Source organism: Phaseolus vulgaris, chromosome 8 (genome assembly GCF_000499845.2).
Source record: "Phaseolus vulgaris cultivar G19833 chromosome 8, P. vulgaris v2.0, whole genome shotgun sequence".
NCBI classification, from domain to species: Eukaryota; Viridiplantae; Streptophyta; class Magnoliopsida; order Fabales; family Fabaceae; genus Phaseolus; species Phaseolus vulgaris.
The window spans coordinates 60,286,618-60,310,983 of NC_023752.2; the positions used below are offsets into that span (position 1 = coordinate 60,286,618).

At 32.4% G+C, this 24,366-nt stretch overlaps 1 protein-coding gene across 2 annotated transcripts; it reads left to right on the forward strand.

The window, feature by feature from the left end:
• The first annotated feature begins 353 nt into the window (after positions 1-353).
• On the forward strand, positions 354-24,268 carry LOC137827293 (calcium-transporting ATPase 9, plasma membrane-type). 2 transcript variants are annotated; one of them, XM_068633580.1, is made up of 36 exons: positions 354-595; positions 745-838; positions 9,763-9,865; positions 10,069-10,367; positions 11,352-11,468; positions 11,553-11,592; positions 12,253-12,368; positions 12,456-12,587; positions 12,688-12,777; positions 13,498-13,567; positions 13,788-13,858; positions 13,953-14,036; positions 14,122-14,199; positions 14,274-14,345; positions 15,094-15,177; positions 15,284-15,366; positions 15,471-15,579; positions 15,666-15,721; positions 15,842-15,884; positions 15,965-16,048; positions 16,820-16,957; positions 17,290-17,355; positions 17,453-17,551; positions 17,766-17,876; positions 18,242-18,409; positions 18,647-18,706; positions 18,849-19,013; positions 19,245-19,361; positions 20,306-20,404; positions 20,760-20,897; positions 21,823-21,923; positions 22,472-22,517; positions 22,598-22,729; positions 23,397-23,504; positions 23,591-23,682; positions 23,861-24,268. In XM_068633580.1, the coding sequence occupies exons 4-36, from the start codon at positions 10,146-10,148 to the stop codon at positions 23,973-23,975; spliced, it is 3,306 nt and encodes a 1,101-aa protein (XP_068489681.1). In that variant the 5' UTR covers positions 354-595; positions 745-838; positions 9,763-9,865; positions 10,069-10,145; the 3' UTR covers positions 23,976-24,268. The 2 variants fall into 2 exon arrangements, with proteins under 2 accessions (XP_068489681.1, XP_068489680.1); XM_068633579.1 differs by lacking the exon at positions 9,763-9,865 and having other exon boundaries at positions 359-595.
• Positions 24,269-24,366: the final 98 nt, after the last annotated feature.

The following is a 24,366-nucleotide window of genomic DNA, read 5'->3' on the forward strand; positions in this document are numbered from 1 at the left end:
AAAATTGACACTCTCAACAAAAATCAATAACCATTTTGACAAAATAATTAGTAATTCTGTTTTTTTTAAAATAAAATATAAATAATTGAGACATAATTGTAGTTAGATGCATGTCAATATCAGAAATAATACTTTGGACAACCTTTGAAATTGAAATTATAGTTTATAGGTTTGACAAATTTTAAAATTACATGGGATGAGTTTATAAATAAATATATAAAATAAAATAAAAAATTATAATTAAATTATATAAAATAACATTTAAATAATATTATTAAAAGTTATAATATAATTATATAAAAATACAGATTGTAAATATATCATTATAAAGACAATTACCTTTTGTCAATATTGAGATAACACAACAACATGTTTGGTTGCATTAGTGTACCCGCACAACCTTAGGATGTTTCCACGAAATTTCGCGTGTGGCTACTTTCCACTGTCTCAAGTCAATGTCTCATCCTTCCTTTTCATTTTCAATGAAATCAAAGAAAAAACAGCTTCTTCTTCTTGCATTCACTCTTCTTAGCCTCACTTAATGGCATCTAAATTTTCTCTGCAGAATTTGCAGAATCTTCGCTCATGCACAACAGTACTTCTTCTCTCTCTTGCTTTTTCCATATCCATATATATACACTTCTTTTTCAAGATTTCGCTTTCCACTTGCACACGATTTTTAATTATTATTACTTTTACTGTTCTGGTTTAAGATGTTCTTCAACACATTTTCCTTTACTGCAGAATTCCTTCGGATTCCCACTGACATAATACATACTCAGCAAGTGTATATGAAATGCTTGTCTTATCGAGATTCATCATCATTCTCACTCATAAGGTAATTATTAACTGTTACAATTTCAACAGTTTTCCTTCTTAACCATGATCTATTTTTCTATTAGGTTCTGATAAATTAACATCCAGTCAAAATATATATTTCACATTTTAATAAATTAACATTTTATTTATTTGTTAATTTAAAAATATTATTATATTATTATAAAAAATGTATATGTTATTTATTGTTTATAGTGTTAAAAAAAAATTCTTATTTGGTAGATTCTGTATATTTTAACCTAATGCAGAGATTTAAATTTTCTTCCATGCCTTTCTAAAAAACATGTTTTAATGTACTTCCCATGTGTTTTCATACATTGTCTTGCATGTGGAGACTCATAGAAAAAACATTAAAACATGTTTAAGAGGACAGCGAAGAAATCGCCATTATTGTAGAATGTGTTAACCTAGCTAGCTCTGCATGCAGAAACAAGATACAATGAATTAAATAGATCAGAAAATATATATATCTATATATATAATAAAATAATAAAAGATAAATATTTAAGAGATTAAAGTGAATTATAATTGTTGTAATAATCCTAAGATGGAAATAGTTGAGAACTAAGAAATCTATTATTATGATAAATGAATTGAACATAGAATAATGGCGAGAATGACTATTGCGTCCAGTGAAAGATGAGACATATGGAATGAATAAGAAGAGTTGCAATATATTAAGAGGATATAACATTAATAAAATTTGGGAGAATGTAAAATAAAGGAGGGAATGAGAAGAGAAGCGAAAACGAATACAATAAGAATCGTGAATATTATTTCCATTTGGATAAAAAAAATATTTTTAATTTGTGCAAGTAGTGTCTTGTTGCATGACTTCATAAGAAGTCATTTATGGGGTATATGACTTCTATGTTGAGAGTGTCAATGTTGAAGTCATGTCATAGATCCACGGTTCTACTTGAAATCAATTTTTATCGAAGTTGTGTGTGACTTACACAACTTTTTTATTAAGTCGTCTTGGATTACGTTTAATTAAGTTGTGCGACTTTTGTATGATTTCAATGCAAAAGTAATATAATTAAAGTCATGTCACCACATCCTGGGACATGCTAATTGATTTTAGTTTCACCGACGAAGATGTAGATGTTATGAATTAGGAGGATGATAAGTCGACATATTCAATACACCAATATTAGTCTAATATTGGGGCACGACTTAATCTTCGACATGACTTGTTAGAGTGCATGTGTTTCAGTATGTGTTTCAGTTTGAAAAAGTTCGCTTTGAATGTCATCTAACATTGAGCAAGGATACAAATTTCACATTATGGAGTCAAAAGACAAATAAATATGTTTCCAAATGCATAAGTACGACAACGGTTGTCAATGTTGACTTTGAGTATTGTATAGCAAACTTCAAGATCAAAAAAAATTGAAGCGTCACATACCTGTTTGTTAACTGTGTTGACTGCAAACCACGTAAATTTGGATTCAAACTAGATTGCTTCAATTTTGGTAAATTTAGTTTGGACGAACACTTCCATCCCCATAAAAAGTTAATCGCTGACTTAAAAAATCGTTATGGTTACACTATAACGTAGATAAAAACATGGATGACAAAACAAAAAGGCGGTTGCAATAAAATCATTTGTCAAGATAGTTGCAAGATTTACAAGAAAAAATTTGGGCACAATTGCATAGTTTGATCATTGTTGACGATGTTGAAGACAACTCTTGTTGCATCTTAGAGTGTGTCTTATAGGCGTTCAAACCTTGCATTGACAGATTTAATTATTGTAAGTCCATCATCCAAGTTGATGAATTTTTCTTAATTGGAAGATATGCTAGAACTTTGTTGGCTGCAATTGGTCAAGATGACATTAGTAACATGCTTCCCTTAGCTCTTGTGATCGTAGAAGGAGAAACAAAGGAAGTCATGATATAGTTATTTCAACTATTATGTGCATACTGATGGGAAAAACGCACACGGAAGCAACACACACAATCACGAATCAACTGCAGAAAAATAAACAACACAAAATTTAACGTGGTTCGGTCGCCAACTGCAACCTACATCCACACGAGCAACTATTAGGTTTTCATTCTATCCTGTTGCATACCAATTACAAGTACAATGATCTCTTTAAATATATATTATAAAAGGGAAACAATGATTAAGCCCACCCACTAAACATGGTGTCTAGTCAGCCCAACCCAATTGGTCTTGGCTTCATACCCAACAATCACCCACTTGAAGCCACGGAACAATGTTCACCTGCGCTTCAACCGTGTACATGGTGTCTTGTCAGTCCAACCCAATTGGTCTTGACTTCATACCCAACAATCTCCCACTTGAAGTCACGGAACAATGTTCACCTGCGCTTCAACTATGTACATGCACTTCTGTAATCTGTCGACGAAACTCAATGTTCCAACACGTCATTATGTAATTTGTACATGCTCTTCTTAATCATTTTGAAGACTTCGTTAAAAGTCCCCCTGAGTTTCAACACGTCAGTCAGTGACCCGTTCTCTGTTCCTACCGACTCCCACTTACAGGAACTGCCGGATCCTGGAACAAGTTGAGAACAAATACTTTCCATATTCAACAAGAAATTTTATGAAGAAGTTTCAACCGCTGGAATACTGGTTCTCCTAACCCACTGTCGTCTAGGAACCTCAGTTGAAGCACAAGTACCTCTGACTGGTCTACCTGAACCTTTCCATGCTCGTTCATCCTGAATCTGACATGTGGCTCTAGGTTTCTCTCTTGTAAAGACAACCCTCTTCTGCCCATGAGATTTTGTGAATCAGACTTTGTTTATCTTCTGAACTGGGATTGTCACTCCCTCAGACGCAGTAATCCGACCATATACAACGAACCTCTTTTTCTTCCGCAGGCCATGACAAGATTTCTCTTGACGACCTTCCACTGCTAATTTTCGAACTTCACTTCATGTCCTTGTCCGTCCAACTGCCTAACAGAAATCAGACTTTTCCTCAAGCTTGGAACAACTCTGACAACCTTCAAAGTCCATAAACCAACTGGTGTCTTCAACACTATGTCACTCATGCCTGTAACATCAAGAGTTTTGTTGTCTGCTAGTCTTGCCTTTCCAAAATCTCCAATAACTAGATTCTGCAATGCTTCGGAATCCATGACCCAGGAATCTACACTGTTATCCGCACAACAGACTAAAAAGGTCCTCGTCTGCAAAATCTTTTGCAATGTTAACTTATTTATCATTTGGGCATTGATTCCTAAAATGCCTCACCTCCTTGTAGTTCCAACATGTTACACTTGAGCAATCCCGCATCTTTTACTAACTCCTTCTTTTGTTATTCTTCCACTATCTCTGATATTTTTCTTACCTCTAATGACATATAGTGATTCACTAGATAATTCCCCATAACTCCTTATTCTGACATCCTCGCCAAGAATGAGATCACGAATCTTCTCAAAAGTGAATCCATCGGATCCCGCTGAACTGGTAACTGCTGTAACCATTCCGAACCAACTGTCAAGCAATGACAATAGCTGTAGTAAAGCTTGAACTTCATCATCGAACTTAATGCTCACTGACGTAAGTCTGGCTAAGATCATATGATGTGCTCAGTAACTGAACTCGCAAATCCTCAATTTGCATTTTCCACCAACTGAAATTTGTACCATCGAATTTTCAATTCGGAACTTCCCGTCTTCTGCCATGTCAAACGACTAGTCGAGATACTCGGTACAACTAATTTCAGATCTTGGCAATCTTTTTTTTTTAAATCAAGACCACAAAAATTGCACCACCCAAAATCAGTCACCAAGTCGCAATCCCCAATGCACTGCCGCTCTACCGCACTAGACCACAACTTCCAGGACGCGCACCGCCGCTGTTCGCGCTCCGCACCACCACCGTCGCACTGCACTCCGTGTCGTCTCAGACCAGCACACCTGCAGAACGCACATGCAACCCTAACTTTGGGATGTCGTTGCCGCCCCTGCGAAACCCTAGCTTTGGGATGTCGCTGCAACCCCTGTGAAACTTTAGCTTTGGGACGCTACTGCCGCCTCTGCGAAACCCTAACTTTGGGACGCTACTGCAGGCCCTGCGAAACCCTAGCTTTGGGATGTTGTTGTCACCTCTACGAAACCCTAGCTTTGGGATGCTACTATAGCTGCAATTTTTATGTCTCGTCGATTAATTTCTGCTGATCGGATCTCTGGTGTGTAAACGAACCAAGGCTCTTGATACCACTTGATGGGAAAAACGCACGCGGAAGCAACACACACAATCACGAATCAACTGCAGAAAAATAAGCAACACAAGATTTAACATGGTTCGGACACCAACTGCAATCTACATCCACACGAGCAACTATTAGGTTTTCATTCTATCCTGTTGCACACCAATTACAAGTACAATGATCTCTTTAAATAGAGATTATAAAAGGGACACAATGATTAAGCCCACCCACTAAACATAGGGCCTAGTCAGCCCAACCCAATTGGTCCTGACTTCATACCCAACACATACGTGACACCCCAACCTAATGTATTCCTCATCACTGACAGAGGAACGACCATACTCTTAACATTGCAATCTCCTGAGTTTAGTTGGGACGCAAATGAGCTACAATCATTGTTTTGGATTCGTCACATTGCATTGAACTTCAACAAGAAGTTAAAAAATCCATAGCTAAAGGGACAACTTATAAACACGGGTATGTATATTCCATAACTTTAACTTTTTATATATTTGTTGTCTAATTTTAATGATTTTTTCTAATATTTTTTATGAACTTGTATCAGGTTATGAAATGAAACAACTCACTATTCAGACCAAGTTATCCGCAATGCGAGTTGAATTCCGCCAAATTGTCGTGTGAATAGATAAAATACCACTAGAAAAGTGAACTCGGGACTATGATGACGAAAAAATATATATGCATATGACAACAAATCTTGCGAAATGCATGAATACAATTTTGAAGGGAGTACGATCCTTACCCATTTGGGATTTTGTAAAAAGGACATTCAAAAGAACAAATGCATGGTTTGTTAAATGAAGGTCGAAGGCAAAGACTGTACTACGAGCATGTCATCATTTTCTGGAAGATATTGTTGTCTGGCTAAAAAAAATGAGCAATAATCTAACAATCTAACATGTGTCATGTGAAGAGATTTAATCAATAAAATTCGAAATTTGATGTTGATGAAATATCAAATTATAACAGTCAACGTTGACCTGTGTCGTTCACGGTCAAATTAAATGAATGATGGTGCGATTGTGGGAGTTTCAAGCTCTTCGCCTCCCTTGTCCTCATGTCACCGTAATTTGCTGATATTGTTACCTGCAACTAATGTTTGTTAATCCACTTTACAACTACCATAGTATTTGTAGGGCTTATGATGTCCAATTTCATCAAGTGCAAAATGAGGATTACTAGTATACTTTCACTATACCCAATTTTATTCCAGATCCTCACATGAGACATAGAGAATCTGGAAGACCAAAAACTAGACACATCCATAATGAAATAGATGAGTTGGATCGGAAAAAAAAAATGCTTTTATATAAAAATGAAGACCACAATAAAAACAATTACCCATATTGACAATAATATGTTGTCAATTATAAATAAACTTTTACAGTCTTACATTCTTTATTTACCATACTCACATCTCACTCAACTAATTTGTAGAATATTACATAATATCATCGTAAGTTTCAAATAATTATAATTAACACATTGTTATTATAAATCTAAATTTTCCCATTCTCTTTACTTATATGCATAATTACAAACCCTCAATCCCTACAACCGTTTAACCCTAAAACCTTCCACCTTAACACTAAAATCTAAACCTCAACCATTTAACCCTAAAACCCTACTCATAAACCCCAACAACTATACCACTAACACTACTAGTTAAACATCCACTCTTTTTTTTCCTTCACACTCCTCATTAAAACACTAAACTTCAAACTCATAACTTTTATTTTGTTCCAAATACCAAGCTGAATTTTGAGTTTTTAAAGTTAGACAAAAAAAAAAAAAAAAGTTTGTTGAGACAATTGAACTTAGAGAGCAGAAGAGAAAAAAAGGAAAAAGATAATCAATATGCATTTCTTGTTATAAATTAAACCTAGTTTATATTGAGTTGTCTACTGGTTGTAAAAATTTTAAGAAGAAAAAATGAGAATACAAAATAAAATGAATTTTTCCTTAAATTAATATGTAGAAATTATTTAATGTAACTTTATTATTTTTTATTTTCAATTTATGGATAAATTAATTTTAGATTTTTCTTGTCTTTTTAAATTGTTGATAGAAAAATTATCCAAACAATCTGTTAAAATAATTTGTAAATATTTACTAGTGTATTATCTAAGTTCTCCTTTTTAATTTGTCTACAAGGTCATTTTAGTTTAGGAAAAATTTCATTATATCCTTTTTTTATTATAAACAAATAACCCGTAAACAGTACACATTTCGTTGAATTAATCTATAACATATAACAATTAATAATGAATTTTGAATTTTATAACTGTTTTTTCCCCATTAAATCTATTTATCCCTTTTATCCTTTCAATCCTTATATTTATTAATTAACTTTTTAATTTTTATTATCTAAAAAACTACCACAAAAGATTATTTTTCTTGTATAATTATAATAATTAATAAAAAATATAATATTTATAAAGATTTTTTTTATATATGTTATACTATATTTTTAATTTTTATTTTGATGAAAAATTAAAAATATTTTTATGTATTATAATATTATAAAAAATAATGAAAATGTTTTTATAATTATTTCTGTTATTAAAAATTATATATTTTTTCAATATAAATTTTATAATTTTTTATTTTATTTTTATTACCATAAAAAATGGAGACATATGTGTTTCCCTAATATTAAAATAAAAAATGTATTAAGAAGTTTACTCCATGAAACAAAGTTTAAGATAAAAAATGTATTAAAACGTATAATAATTATGTTATTTTTATGTTTCATGTTGTTTATATCAAATTAAAATATATCTGATAACTTAAATAAATTATTTATTTAAAATTTGTATAATCTATATTATTATATAAAGAGACACACCATTTGATAAATTTCTTTGTTATTATCTTTTAATTGAAAAAAATATTTTTTAATAAATAAAAGATAATATATTTATTTAATAAAATATATAATTAAATAATTTCTCTTTATTTTAAAATAAATAAATAATTTCTCTTTTTAAAGATAATAACTATATAAATTTTTAATACTATTTTTTCAAAATTATATATATTTTAGTATAATAAAAATGTGAATACAAATGAACAAAAACATATATATTTTCGCTAGTTTGGCACTGTTATTAATGTGATTTGATGTATATTTTAGCATGTATTTTAATGTGAATTGATGTTTTGTTTTACCACTAGTTTAGGACTATTATTAAAAATTAAAAATTAAAAAAAGTATGACATTTAATAAAAAAAAGGAAAAGGTTGATAATAAAATTTCATTAAACTAGGTATAAATCGATTTTTTAGTATACTAAATATAATTTATTCTTTTTGTTTATTCTGGGAGGGAAGAAACTCAGGAAATTATTTGTTAATGAAAAAAATTTGTGTCTAAACTTTAATATTTGAACTAAATTTTCTCTATTTTTATTTATTTAACTAAACTATTACATCCTTTTCTTCAAGCAAAGAATAAATCACGTGTGATAAAACAAAACAAAAATATAAAATAAAGATGTGCTTTTATTTAAAAATAAAATAAAATACAAACGAATGTAAATAAAAACTCTAAATTTTAAGGGTTTGGTGGGGCTTATAAGCTAATTACAAGCTTATTTAACTAAATTATAAGTTATTTGAATTAACAAAAAATGCATGATACTTTAAATAGTTTATTTTAGAAGTTTTTAACTTATAAGATTATTTCTTATATTTTAATAATTCTTTATTTATTATTATGTTTAATATTTATTAATTTGTCTCTCTTTATTTATGCAATTTAAAGTTAAAAAGATTTAACATTATAAATTAAAATAAAAAATGTTTCGTTAAATATTCTGAAAGTTATAAAAAGAATTTTAATATAGTTTGAGAACTAAAAAAGTATTTTTTAAAAAATAAATAAAATTTAAATTTGATTAATATTCATTACACCAACCCATTTAAATAAAATAACATGTCCAAATATATATTTTTTTTCTAGAAAATAAACATAAAATACTAAAAAATGTAATCAGATTTTGATTATTTTAAAAAAAAATTAAATTATATATTATATTATCTATATCTATATATATAAAGGAATTTCCCACTTTAATGGTTCTAATTTATTTTTCTATTTTATACTTGCTTAATATTTTGTTTTATTAATTTATTTTGGTTATTTGGATATTTTATAATTTTAGAAGTTAATAAAACAGTTTTTTAATTTTAAAATTTTATTTTATTTTTTCTCACTTAACTATGAGGAGAGTGAAAAGATTCTTACGTTGATTTTATTATTTTGTTTTCATTTTGAGAGAAGAGTAAAAAAATTAGTTACTTTTCTGTTTTAAACTAATATTTTTCTTTATTAAAAAATAATTTTTAATTTTATTTTTATTTGTTCTAACTTAACTGGACAGAGAAATTTGTTACTTTTCTGTTTTAAATTGATATTCTTCTTAACTAAATGAACAATTTTTTAATTTTATTTTATTTGTTCTCACTTGCTTAATAAGAAAGTTGAGTAAAAATAAAAACTGAAAAATGCATAAGTATATATAATGAAACTTGTATAATTATAATTTTTCATAAATTAATTCATCAGTTAATTTATGAAATTATTTTAATCCAAATTTATCATCAATAAGCTAATTTTACCAAACCATATCAGTGTTTAATTCTAAGTTTGAAACTTTTGAATTTCTTAACTAATTTTTTTCTTTTCCATTTTTGTATTCTGCAGCTTACCACGTGACATTTCAGTTTTAAAATACAGAGAGAACATATATATGTGCCGTTGGAACTTCCGCTCTTTTTAGAAAAAAATGAAAAGAGCATTATGAAAGGTTTTATTATTATCCACAAAAATATAACGAATTCTAGCGGCACTGTAGCACGACCTCACGATAGCATAGGGCGCAGAATGCATTCATAATTTTGTTACTTTGACGAATAATATATTTTTGTTTTGAATTAATTTATTATTGCTAATTATTATTTTCATTTTGTTGACGTTTCGGTTGGAATTGGATGCGTGTGTGTGGCCCAGCCCTTTGCATTTCCCACGCAGTGAGCATTTGAAATCGCTGTTGTGGTTTGGAGGAGGCAAAGGCAGCAACCATCACCATGAACGGCCGCGGCCACCATACCGTTAACATCGCTGACAGCAACAACAAGCAACCTAACGACGAAGACGACAACGCCTTCCCTCATTCCTCCTCCTCCGTCAACGCCGACGACAACACCAACTACCGTGAAGATGACGACGAAGAACTCGTGGATCCCGACGATCCTTTCGACATTACTCATACGAAGAACGCCTCGCACGACACGCTTCGCCGTTGGAGAGTAATCATTCTCTTTCCATATCACAATCTCTGTTATTATTGCACTCTGCATTGCCGCCTCTGTTTTCTTATGCATCAATCAATTCAATCGTGCGCGTTTGCCCTCAACATAAATCAATGTACATTTGTGCGTGTATGAGTTAATGTAGTGGTATGTGTAAATGTATGTATAGAGAGGCATCCGTTTTGGAAGGATATGTTTCGGAATCCGCTTGACATGTAGAGATACGTGAAATCGAGAAGGAGAAATTTGTATCATTGTCGCAGTTGAAGTGTGTTCTGCACACGTTCGTTTTTGAATAGCAGGATGTACGGCGTTCGATGGATCTCAATGTGACTGAAGGGAATTTGTGGATTGGTGTGGAATGTGGTTTTTTAACGGGAATACAGATACAGATTAATGTTACGCTTGAATAGAAGTTAGAAAAAGTACATTTGTCAATTTCAATTTAGAAAAGAAGGAAGGAAATGTTTCCTTTTGAATAAAAGTGCTTTTAAAGTCTTTTAACTGAAATCTAAACAGTACTTGTTTTCAAACTCAATATTGTAATGTGTGTTTTGTTTAAAATTTAAAGTAAGGAAAGGAATCCAACGAATGTGCAAGTGAAGACCATTAGCAATCTACTAAATGTGTACTTATTATTATTATTTTATTAGAAATTGTAAGAATGAAAATTCTAGGATGCTTCGTCGGTGCTAGCTGAAGGGTTAGCTTTCAGATTTAATTGATCATATTCAAAATGGCTGATTGTGGTATTCTTTAAGCTAATTATGGACAACATCAAACTTTTCTCTTGTCACGCTTAAATGAATGTAGAAAATTTTCAGAACAGTATTTGTGGAGAATTTACCAATTGATGCCAGTTATGCAATTATTTTAATATCTGATTGTGGTTTAAAGCTATGGTAATTTTTACGAGGAGCATTAGTGTGGAAGTATATCTGCTTTTTCCAGACATCTAACTGAAGTTTCATCCGTTTACAGCAAGCAGCCCTTGTGCTCAATGCGTCCAGGCGTTTTAGATATACTTTGGATTTGAGAAAGGAAGAAGAGAAAGAGCAAAAGAAGCACTTGATTAGAGCCCATGCACAAGTCATAAGAGTAATATTCGAAATGCCAAACGTGAACTAGTTAATTATTTCTAACTATCTTTTGCTTTCCTAATCCGAGTTGTTGTTTTATTAGGCAGCTCTGCTTTTCAGATTGGCTGGTGAACGTGAACTAGGTATACTCATTAGTTTTTTCCTCTTCACCTTGTAATGATCCTGATGACTGTCATCTTTGCTTACCATGAGCTTTAGGAAATAAAAAATTGATTTAGCATCATCTTACCACCACTCTAACACATAATTAATATATCGCATATTTGTGGCAATGATGAATTTGTAGAATAAATGTAGATGTTAAGAGAAAGTAAACAGAGTGGTAAACTATTGGCACAAAATCTTAGAAAAAGAAATAGTTTGGCATTGGTGCTGCCGGTTTTTAGTAAGGTACCACACTGGGAGCTAGTAGAGGACTGTTGATAATGGTTAGGAAAATTGTTAAATTATTTGGTTTTCTGTACCTTCATTAAATTTTCGGATATTTTGCAAACTTAGGTGGAAAATTTAACCGGCGAAACTGTTCCTATGTGAATTGACTTTCAATTTCTAGTCCTACTTGGATTTCACTATTCATTATTTATAAATTAATCTGTATTCTGTAGCATGAATCGTGGTTGTAGCCGTCAATTCATACTTTTGGAATGTGCAAGCTTTGTTTTTGTCAACTACAATGCCAAATGCCCAAACAGCACGTGCTCAAAGATTATTACATTTTGAATTGCAGACTTCATTTTTAGTTACTTATTATGGTCTTCCAATTTATATTTTGATTCATCCAGTGATAAGTTCAGCAGTGTCACCCCCAACTCCAGCCGGTGATTATGATATTGGGCTCGAACAACTTGTTTCAATGTCTAAGGATCAGAATGTTTCTGCTTTTCAACAATATGGAGGGGCAAGTCTAAAAATATGTTGTTCAGTTGCTTTTAGAAATGTCGAAGTTATTTGCTTTGCTAACACAATCTAGTGATATCTTGTCCAGATTGGAGGCTTATCAAATTTAATAAAATCTAATCCGGATAAAGGTATTAGTGGAGATGACGCTGATCTGTTAAAACGGAAAAATGCATTTGGAACTAATACATATCCTCGGAAAAAAGGAAGAAGTTTCTGGGTATGTTCTTAATGGCCTTGTCACTGTACACATGTTTTTTATAAGATTATAATTGATGAATAATTGTCATACTAGCATTAATTCTCCGTGATTGTTTCAGAGGTTTTTATGGGAAGCTTGGCAAGATCTGACTCTCATAATATTGATAATAGCTGCTGCGGTGTCATTGGCACTTGGAATAAAAACAGAGGTGCAATCAGCATTCATAATTGCTAATTGTCAAATTAGGTTCTGGGAACATATATACTTATGTTTGCTGTTATGCTGGGCTTTTGCCTTTCCTGATAGAAGATAGATTTCAAAGAATATTCCAAGATGAACCTACCTGGTCGTCTTTGTTTTGAATAATTTCTTTCATATGGGGAATTGTTTCACAGGATCAGGAACAGTGAGATTCGATAACAGTAAGAAAATAACATAGGGAATTATTTCTTCAAAATCTACTATTGTTGGGTTTAATGTAAAAGTTGGATATATCTGCTCATCCTGTCAGTAACAACATACATGTGATGTTTTAAACAAAAAATAAAATAAAAGTGTAATGCTAGGTTTTTATGGAAATATATGTTTCAGAGTTATTGCTGGGTTGCATCATTAATTTTATATATTGATACTTCAGTATATCATACAGGACACAATAGAATGCATTCACCACGTCCCATTTCCATACAGTCAATATTCACTCCATGATGTCTTTTGGCCTATTCTGACGTTACTAAATTTTAACAATTTACTCTGCATTTTATTTTGCAACCCCTCTGTCCTATTTATATGCCTGTTGATACATGGTGTTTGGTTCTGAATCTTGTGATTATTCATGTCAGTTGAATAAATTTGTTTTGTATTTTCTATGACTTGACGAAGTTATGTTTCTCGAAAGTTTATCCTTTCCTTTATTTGTAATTGACAGGGTTTGACTGAAGGATGGTATGATGGGGGAAGCATTGCTTTTGCAGTCTTGCTTGTCATTGTAGTTACAGGTATTGCACACATAGTACATAATTTTTTTAGATAAATAATCAATGAATTTCCTTCTATGTGTACAGGCGAGATATGTTGAGATTTGGCGTGTGGCCCAAGTTATATGTTGCCCTGGGACTATTTATGCTCTTTCTGGAATATTAGTCACTCTACTACAAGCTTTATTAATTTATTTCGAAGACTGACTTTAAGCTATTGCCTTTCCTTTTTGTCTGCCAGCTGTCAGCGATTATCGGCAATCTCTGCAGTTTCAGAATTTGAATGCAGAAAAACAAAATATACAATTGGAGGTGTGTGACATTATATTAGTTGAATTTAAAGTGTAACATTATATTATAACTTGACTTTGGGCAACTAAATTTTTTTCTATTGAACTTCTTACAGGTTATTAGAAGTGGGAGAACAATTAAAATGTCAATATTTGATATTGTTGTTGGTGATGTTATACCCCTTAAAATAGGAGATCAGGTGAGTTTGTATGGTACTTTTGAGTTTTTTTCTAGAAATTGAGTAGTTTTCATTGTTCACTGATTATACTGTATGCGATACTCAGGTACCTGCTGATGGAGTATTAATCAAGAGCCATTCACTAGCAATTGATGAATCCAGTATGACTGGTGAAAGCAAGATTGTATGTTACTTGCTATTGAACAAATTTTTGGTTATTATTAATTCTTATGACTAAGGAAATTAGTGTTCTTGCAGGTTCATAAGGATCACAAAATGCCATTTTTGATGTCTGGTTGCAAAGTAGCTGATGGAGTTGGTGTTATGCTGGTATGGCATGATATTTTATTTTATCCTCTTATGCTTTTGTTATACGAAAAATGCTATATGGTGTATACATGCATTTTTTTTAAACAACTCAGAAAGAAAAAATTTAAATAGTTAGATGCATTTTCTAACATTTACATTTCAATCTTGCTTTTCTCTCTCTCTCTCTCTCACACACACACACACACACTCACTCACTCCCTCTCTCCATGATTTGTTATTAGAGATTTATAACTTTTTTTTTCACAAGAAATTTCTTAATAAATATATAGCATTGTTGACAAAAAATTATTTAGGGTTCTGACTTATTTTATAAAGCTCTGGCTTATGAAGCTTGTTGCATTATGCTTCTAGGCACAAAATTAGAATATGTGTTCATGTACACAGGAGATCCATTCCCTTGTATTATACTGTTGATACTTTCAATCAATTAAAACATTTTGAATTGGATAACTTTTTCAGATTGGAAATATAAAATTATTTTTTTCATTTGTAATGATAAACTGTATCTTTATTATAATTTTTTTTCGATGAATTATTAATTGTAATAATTTATATGTGCCTTTGTAATGCTATGAATTTGATTCTTTGAACAATTATTTTTGTTGAATTTGCATTGTCGTTAATTGGCATTCTTTTTCTCTATGCAAAAGTGCGTAAAATACTCCTGTATTGATCATGCTCTTAGTGATCTTTAAGGAAATAAATCAAGTATACAGAAAGCCACATTTTAGACTGCCATTTGCTGTAGGTAACTGGTGTTGGTATAAATACCGAATGGGGATTGTTGATGGCAAGTATCTCAGAGGACACTGGAGAAGAAACTCCGTTACAGGTTCCCTCTGTTCCATCCAAAAAAAAAAGAAAGGCTGTTGCTTTAGCTGTAGCTTGGTGAAAACATAGATGTTAAAAGTGTGATTACTTTATTTGATATGTAATAGGTACGCTTGAATGGAGTAGCAACTTTTATTGGTGTAGTTGGGCTTAGTGTAGCTGTTTTAGTGCTTGCTGTCCTCCTGGGCAGGTAATCTAGAATTGCTCTTTATATTTTGCTTTTTTTATGCTGTAACTCATGAAACAGGTTTTGTACCTTTTTTGAAATGTTATATTGTGACTATGAAATTGTAGATACTTTTCTGGCCATACTAAAGATGTAGATGGACAAGTTGAATTTGTTGCCGGAAAGACTAGTCTCAGCAATGCAGTAGATGCGGTCATCAAAATTTTTACCATTGCAGTAAGTGCGAGTTTTGAAATATTTTACACATTTATTTTTTCTTTTTCTATTTTTGGTAGTTTTTAACCAAATACAGTGCCGTGCAGGTCACAATTGTGGTTGTTGCAGTGCCTGAAGGTCTACCTCTGGCTGTTACCTTAACGTAAGTACAAGTGCCCAGGTTACTTCATATTTTCGTTATGCAAAATAGATATGGCCAAAACTGGGCCACAGGTATTGTTTGCTTCTAATCTGGGTAACTCCTGTGCCACTTTCACAACAGCTTGGCATACTCAATGCGGAAAATGATGGCAGACAAGGCCTTGGTAAGTATCATTTTATGCATCAGTCTTTTATGTTATTTTTAGTTGTAAAGCATCGTCTCTAACAACCAAAATATGTGCAGGTACGGCGGCTATCCGCATGTGAAACTATGGGCTCTGCCACAACAATTTGCAGTGATAAGACAGGAACCTTGACCTTAAATCAGGCGAGTTTCATTATGAGGCTTGTATAATCTATATCTATATCTATAACAACAATTAAGAGATATCCCATTTTGATTTGCACATTTGTTTTTGCCTATTATTTCATCCTTTAACCGTTAAGTAAAACTCCACATTTTCTCAATTTCTATTCAACCGCATCCCTCTTCTATGTTATGTTATATTCCAAAAAATGTTATTCTAAAGACTAAAAATGCTGACAAAGGCAGGTCATGACTCGTCATTTGTTTACACTTTTGCAAATGAATAAAAGCTCATTGAGTTATCAAGTTATTCAATTCCCCTTCCCTTAGTATAGGCAGTTTTGGGCTCAACAAATTGGAAATTACCCTTCCTAATTTGTTTGTCATTCTATATTGTTGAATAAAATGTTGGTAGTTTCCAGTATAACTTCATGAAGATAAATACCCAATGATGCTTTGGGGTTGATGAAGCAAAGTGGCTTCATTTTCAATTCCGTTCACAAATAATCGGCTTCTGTATGGATGAGAGAAAGATGCTTTGTTTTTTAAGGATAATAAGGAGATGTAAAATAAACTCGGAACAAATATTGCTTAGTGACTGGATTTAGTTGTTTGATAGACCCATCATGTATCTGTTCCTATTTTTACAGTAGTCATAGACATAGTCTTTCTAAGTTTTGCAATTTGTTAAAAACCTTCCAGTCCATTCTGCTAACTCTAATGCATCTTATTTTTCTTCATTTAATTTAAATAATCGAATTATTAATGGTATTTTACTTTATGGCATTACAGATGACTGTAGTTGAGGCATATGTTGGAAGCACAAAAGTAAATCCACCGGACAACTCATCAAAGTTGCATCCAAAAGTATTGTCTCTGATAAATGAGGGCATTGCACAGAATACAACTGGAAATGTTTTTGTACCTAAGGTTTGCCTTTTATACATGAAATGAATTAAACAATCGTAACTAGAGTTCCCTTTTATGATATTTGGTGCTAAATTAACTCAAGGATTTGTTCCTGATCTTGATTGGATTTTCGTTTAGGAGGAACAGTACTTTGTTTATGTTTTTTTTACGGGTATGAGATTATGCTGGTCTTGTTGTGAATGTTAGTAGCATAAAAGCTAATAGAAAATTCTTTATTAACCTATTCTCCTCTTTAAATATCACTACTATCGTTCTAATTTTATGAACATTTCGGATTAATATTTTTTTATGCTTATCAATAATTAAATTTGTTGCTGAATTTGATTTGGTAGGACGGCGGAGAGAAAGAGGTGTCTGGATCTCCTACAGAAAAGGCAATTCTTTCGTGGGCATTAAAGGTAATAACCATACTAATTTTTTTTCATGATCACTCGCCCCAACCCCCACATCTTTTAATCTGTTGTATTTGAAGCTGAACTAATTTGAATATGGCAGTTGGGAATGAATTTCGATGTTATCAGATCAAATTCAAAAGTTCTGCATGTGTTCCCATTCAATTCTGAGAAAAAGCGAGGTGGTGTTGCTTTGAAGCTGGTAATCATTTTGACAAAAATATTTACTGATGCACCATCTCATTTAGAGCAATCTGTGAACTAGACAAGATATGTATTCATCCGTGTAATTCAATTCTTAACTTTTGCTTGTGACCAAATCAAGTTATAGTAATGAATGCTGTTATGGAATCATATGACATGCATGGTTGCATGATAACTGCTAATCAGATATACTAATTCAATTTTTTTATCAGGGGGATTCTGAAGTACATATACATTGGAAGGGAGCTGCAGAGATAGTTCTCGGAGCATGCACTCAATATCTTGATTCAGATGGTCAATTGCAATCCATTAAAGAGGAACAGGTTAGGAAATTTAGTTTGAAGTCCTCGAGAGTTTACTTTCTCCACAAAAAAAAAGTCCTAGAGAGTTTGCTGATGGAATGAAAGTCATTTAGTTGAACTTTGGAGATGCATTTTTTTTTTCTTTTGGTTTATAAACTATCAGAAATGAAGGAAAAATGCATGGACTGAGGTTACCACCATATCTCTTTTTTCTTATATGTGATTATAGTGTGATTTGAAATTACTTTTATGTAGAATCAAGCAATTATGTATCGGGTAATGTAGCATCTGACTATTTCTTCAAAAATATCACAACTGAGAGCAGTTGACAATTTTTTGGCAATTTTCTAACTGTTTTGATATGTTTTTTTACAATTCTTTTGCAGGCTTTTTTCAAGGAATCTATTAATGACATGGCTGCTCGCAGCTTGCGTTGTGTAGCCATTGCATACAGGCCATATGAACTAGACAAAGTTCCATCTAGTGAGCAGGACTTAGACCAATGGTCCTTACCGGAACATGAGCTTGTTTTGCTTGCTATTGTTGGAATAAAGGTAAACTGCAAGGGTAGATTTCTTGGTGCATAGTCTTAAACTTTTGATGTGTCTCATTACTGCCATTTTATGTACAAATGAGTCTTGCATTCCGATTTGTATATTCGTAGTTATATTCTTAAACACCTAATCCTATTATTTATTACTGAGATTAGAGATTGCTTGGTCCTTATCCCTTTCAAATTACCCTGCAATCCTTTATTCTTTATTTAAGTTAAAACTAATCTGTATCTTCAGGATCCTTGTCGCTATGGTGTCAAAGATGCTGTAAAACTATGCTCTGATGCCGGTGTTAAGGTAACGAGTTTTATGTTTGTTGGGCATGGCTTACGTGTGCTGTGTCATATTGATTGTGAGTTTTTGCTTCACTGTGGCATGGGTGTTACTCCAAAATGTAACACGGGGGAACCCAACACATTCGGTGGTTTCGAATTCACAGGTACGCATGGTTACTGGAGACAACCTCCAAACAGCAAAGGCAATAGCTTTGGAGTGTGGAATACTGGCTTCAAATGAAGACGCTGTTGAGCCAAATATAATTGAAGGAAAGAAATTCCGTGAACTATCTGAAAAGGAAAGAGAAGATATTGCCAAGAAAATAACTGTATGTTTCTTTGTGATTTCTACTTCTCTTTTTGGTGTATTTGCCTTTTTTGAGGTGGTTATTGTGATTTTTTTGTTATATGTATTATCTGTAAATATTGATAGATGGATTCTTTTTGTCCCCCATTATTTAATCTTGTACAGGAAAATGCTGTTCGTGTTAATAACTCTAGCCACACCTTACATCCGACTTAGATACTTAATTTTCTTCTGACTTTTTGAATAATTATAGGTAATGGGGAGGTCTTCTCCTAATGACAAGCTTTTGCTTGTGCAAGCCCTACGTAAAGGAGGGGAAGTTGTTGCTGTCACAGGAGACGGCACCAATGACGCTCCTGCACTTCATGAGGTCAGTCATTCTTTGGATGCATCCCTTTGACTGAAAATCATATATATTTGAACATTATGTCATGGAGCGTCCGTATCTGATTGGCATGACTTGCATAAATTCTTCTCATTGAAATTGTTTTGATAGACACGAAGTTCTGCATACTCCGTTCTTTAGTACGAGGTTGTTCTAATGTGTTCGCGTAGGATTGTAGTCGCAGTTGAATGCCAAAAGCCTGCGGTGAATGTCAAGTTTGCTGTTATAAATAATTACTTCCGATCTAACTTTTGGAATACAAAAGCAATCAGTGGTGATTTGAGATATTCTTCTGTAAACAAACATTTTTTTTCTATTACCATGCCAGTAGCTGTTGTCTTCTAATAGCACATTTTAAAAAAAACCCAGCTTAATGTGGACTACCATTTGAAAAGTTGGAGAGGGGAGGAAGAAATGAAGAGAGAATGGAGAAAAAGCCAGTCTCATTGAATGCTTTTCAAGGAAGTATTAAGGGCTGTTTGGTTTGATAACATGTTTTCTGCTTTCATTTCTTGATTTCACAAATGATTACAAAAAGGTTACCCAGTTTGTTTTTTATTTTAAAAAAATTGTGTTGAAAATTATGAAAATATTTTTTACATATATTTGAACACAAAGTTAACTACTAAGTGAAAATAGGTTGGCACTTTTGTAGTTATTTATGAAAATGTTTTCTAAAGCCTAAAGAATGCCATTATTTGTCAGCAAAGTGTTTTTCTCCGCACGAGCAGTAAATTGAATGCTTTCTTTCATTTTTTTGGCCGTTAAAGTTTATGCATTTCTAGCAACAGATTTGATGCAATTAACATAGAGACCTCCAGTAATTCTTGATCTGAAAGTTTTCTTCGTGCTTGTTGTACCTCCATTTTTTATTATTGAAATAATTACTGTTATAGTTAATCTCGTGCTTTACTATTTTGTATTTTTAGGCAGATATTGGTCTTTCTATGGGCATCCAAGGAACTGAAGTTGCAAAAGAAAGCTCAGATATTATAATACTAGATGATAACTTTGCATCAGTAGTAAAGGTAGATATTCTCTTTAATATATTCACATGCTTGGGTATGGTATTGTCTTCGTTTTCCCGCGACTTTGGCTTGTAATTACTTAATATATTCTAGAAAAAAAGTTATTTCTTTTTCGTTTGCCATTGTATTGTTTTGTCAGGCTTTTATTTTTACATTTACCTCCTTTTGGCCCTTTCGACTTAAACCAGTTGGCTATAAACTTAACATGACTGGGAAACAAGCCTATTTTGTCACTGGGTAGAGGGTTATGATTGGGTTTTAGCTTAAGTAGAGATTTATTTCACCCAGACACAGGTGTCCAATGGATTGGCTAACCTGTAATTTGTGTATGATGTGTATTTCATTCTTTGTGTAGGTTGTCCGCTGGGGCCGCTCTGTATATGCAAATATTCAAAAATTTATTCAGTTCCAGCTTACAGTTAATGTTGCTGCTCTTGTAATAAATGTTGTGGCAGCAATAACTTCTGGTGATGTTCCTCTAAATGCTGTCCAAGTAAGAATCTCCTTATCTCTATATATTTGAGTCACCTACGTTTACAATCTAGTGCTCTGCTTGGATGAGGAGTTAAACAGAAGGAAAATAAAATAAAAATAAGAGGTATATAAATTGAAGGAAAATAAAACAGAAAAGATATATTGTTAGGACAAAATGAAAATTAGAAGAAAGGAAGAAAAATCTTTGCTTATTTGAATAATGAAAGATGAAGTGTAAAAAAGTAGATGCATGGTATAAAAGATTTTTTTTTACACTATTTAAAACAATAAATCTCACTTAAAAATGTAAGTTCTAAATCATATTATTTTTTCTTAATATTAGATTATCCATTGCTTTCGTCAGAAAAAATATTTTTTATAATTTAAACAGTTTAAAAAAAATGCTGACCGAATAACGCGGAAAGAGGGTGAAACAGGCAATCCAATCAGATTTGGACCGCAGCCAAAATCTTTAGGCCATGAAATTGCGGGCCCTTCTTTATCTTATCAATCATAAACAAGATTTCCTGATTTTCTTTAATTTATTGTAATGTAATATTTGTAAGATGTACTACCTGAGCGGATTGAGCTTTCTTCAAAGTTATTGTTTTGGATGGGCTGCCAACCACGATGATGAGTAGGAGAAGTAGCTTAGTCCTTTTTGTTTAGTTCAGCACTCACCTTTGTGAACTATATTCCTCATGGGTTTTAGTGTTTGTCATCAATAAATAAGACTAACAATTGCGTACAAAGGCAGGTTATATTCATGTTTAAATTAAATTTTGTAAATATAAGTTTGTATCAACTCATTTGATGTCTCTGACCGAAAGTTGTGCTCCAAATGTACGTTTGACGTTCCCAAACAGATACCAAACATAACCTAAATCATCGTCAATGAAAAATTGTGTAATTCTGCTTTTTGATGTACATGCTCTTGGGTGCAGCTTTTGTGGGTCAACCTTATCATGGATACACTTGGGGCCCTTGCACTGGCTACTGAACCGCCAACAGACAGCCTAATGCGCAGATCACCAGTTGGCCGAAGGTTTGAATTGATTGGCTTTCTCATTCAACTGTTTAATATTTTTAGTACTCTAAAACTACACTGATCTGGCACATAAACGCCCATGCACATGTACATGTGAATCACTAGATACTGGCACGGTCTATAAGAACAGGTCTTCTGATTTTCTTATGTATAATTTCAACCAAAGAGGCATAACATACTGCTTTTGAGTCACTTTCTTTTTCTTTTTTTTACGATGATATTTCCATTTTCAACTTAATTTAAATTTCACATCAAAATCTATTTTGTGCTGTAACATAAGGATACAATGGGAGAGGACAAAGTGCGGGGTAGCACTTAAGAGGATAAATTGCAGTTCTAACTAATTAGAATTGCCATAAAATTAAATACATAAATGACGAGAATGATATTGATTGCTTCAACAGAATTGGAAAGTGAGGGAATAATTTCTTAAAACTTATAGCATTGGAGAAGTTTTGAGGCACTTGCGTGCTGTAGTAGATGAGTCTATTTGGGTTTTAAGTTAAAATGCACGCTTTGACTATTATCTTACGTTTGGCTTTCAGAGAACCTCTTATAACAAATATCATGTGGAGAAACTTGACTGTGCAGGTAACTTAAATTAGTTTATTCTATGGAGAGACTTATTAATTTATGTCCTATTATCTAATGGCTATTATTTATCATCGTAGGCCGTCTATCAAATCACAGTTCTTCTTGTTCTTAACTTCCATGGTGAAAGTATTCTACCCAAACAAGAAACTAGAGCTGATTCCTTTCAAGTGAAGAATACTTTAATATTCAATGCATTCGTCCTATGTCAAGTAAGTGATTTTTAAAATTTAAATATTATGCTGGTCTTTGTCCCTGAAAAATCACTTTTATCCTTTGCTTGTTGAATTTTTTCGTTGTTGATAGACTGAACCCCTTTATTCTCATTAGTTATTATGCGATCTCTCAGAAGCCCCAGAATAACCGCCGTTTCTTGTTATTTCACTTTCAAAGAAAAAAATGTTTTTATTTGTCATTTTAGTATTTCAAGATGCTATTAAATACTATTTTTAAATTATATCCTTATTAAAAAAGAGAAAAATATTATGTAAAATTTCAAAGTTATAAATAAGAGAGATAGATGGCATACTAAAAGATTACAAATAATTTTAGTAAAACCGAGGAGATGAATTACTTATTTTATTTGCTATAATCTCAAATGTCTGACAGTGAAAAGAAGGATGTACTAGAAAACTATTGATGTTATAGTACTGGATTTCCAATCTATTTGAAAAGCAATCCAACAATGATTTTAGAAAAATGTGTTAAACTTTCAGTTTGTTTGCAGAAACCAGGTGCCATGTTCAATTATTGAATGTTTAGAACAGTGGATTGATATGTTTAAATCCACTTTTCCCTTCATCTCATTTTGAAAGAGAATTGCAACTATAAAAGTTCAGCTAATTCTTATCAAACAATTTTTAATGTTTCAAATTACAGATATTCAATGAATTCAATGCTCGGAAACCCGAGGAAAAGAATGTTTTCGTTGGAGTGACGAAGAACAAACTTTTCATGGGAATTGTTGGAGCGACCTTTATACTTCAGGTGAATAACCATTTCCATTGTGTCCTTAATTATTATTATTATTTCTTAACATTTGTTTGCTTTCTCACTCTGCTTCAAATTGTTAGATACTCATCATCGAGTTCCTTGGAAAGTTCACCACAACAGTGAGGCTTGATTGGAAGCTGTGGCTTGCTTCTCTTATTATTGGCTTTGTCAGGTTAGTTTAGTTCACTCAACTGCATTGTCCACATTTCAAGACCTCTCTATCTATCTGCCTCATTATACAACACGACCATTATCTAAACATATTTTAGCTTGGTTGTATGATTCAAACAGAAGCTTCTGCATTTTGCAACAAATCTTATCTCATGGTTATTGTTTTTGCCATCTTACAGCTGGCCCCTTGCTATAGTTGGAAAATTCATTCCCGTTCCCAAAACACCATTGGCTCGTTACTTCATGAAGCCACTGAGGAGATTTAAAAGGACTAGATCTCGTGCTACACAATAGGCACCGCTTCCTGCAGGGGATAACCAGCAATTCTTATTAAGCTAACTTCTCACCAGTTACAATATACAGTACATTTTGGCTACATTTTACTGAATCAAGCTTCTAGAATTCCAATGTAATGTATATTACTCAAATAAATCCCGAAGGGGTTTAAGCATAAAGCAATCATTTCGTGATTCCTTCTACTTTTAACATCATTTCATTTTCTAAAAATTTTGGTTCAAATGTACATTGTAAAATTTCTAGATACTGTTAGAGTTGCCACTAATACTATCAAACTGGCTTTCTAGCAATTGCAAGATCCGATTCCCCAAACAAAGTAAATCATAGCGTATTTTAGGCTTTTAGCCATTTCATATACATTTATTTATTATTATTTCTTCTACACAAA

Excerpts from the sequence above, each read along its gene's own strand:
- LOC137827293 (XM_068633580.1), top strand. The coding sequence starts at position 10,146 with ATGAACGGCCGCGGCCACCATACCGTTAACATCGCTGACAGCAACAAC. Across the intron at positions 16,049-16,819 it reads GAACCTTGACCTTAAATCAG|ATGACTGTAGTTGAGGCATA; the intron begins GCGAGTTTCATT and ends ATGGCATTACAG. Across the intron at positions 17,877-18,241 it reads AATCCATTAAAGAGGAACAG|GCTTTTTTCAAGGAATCTAT; the intron begins GTTAGGAAATTT and ends ATTCTTTTGCAG.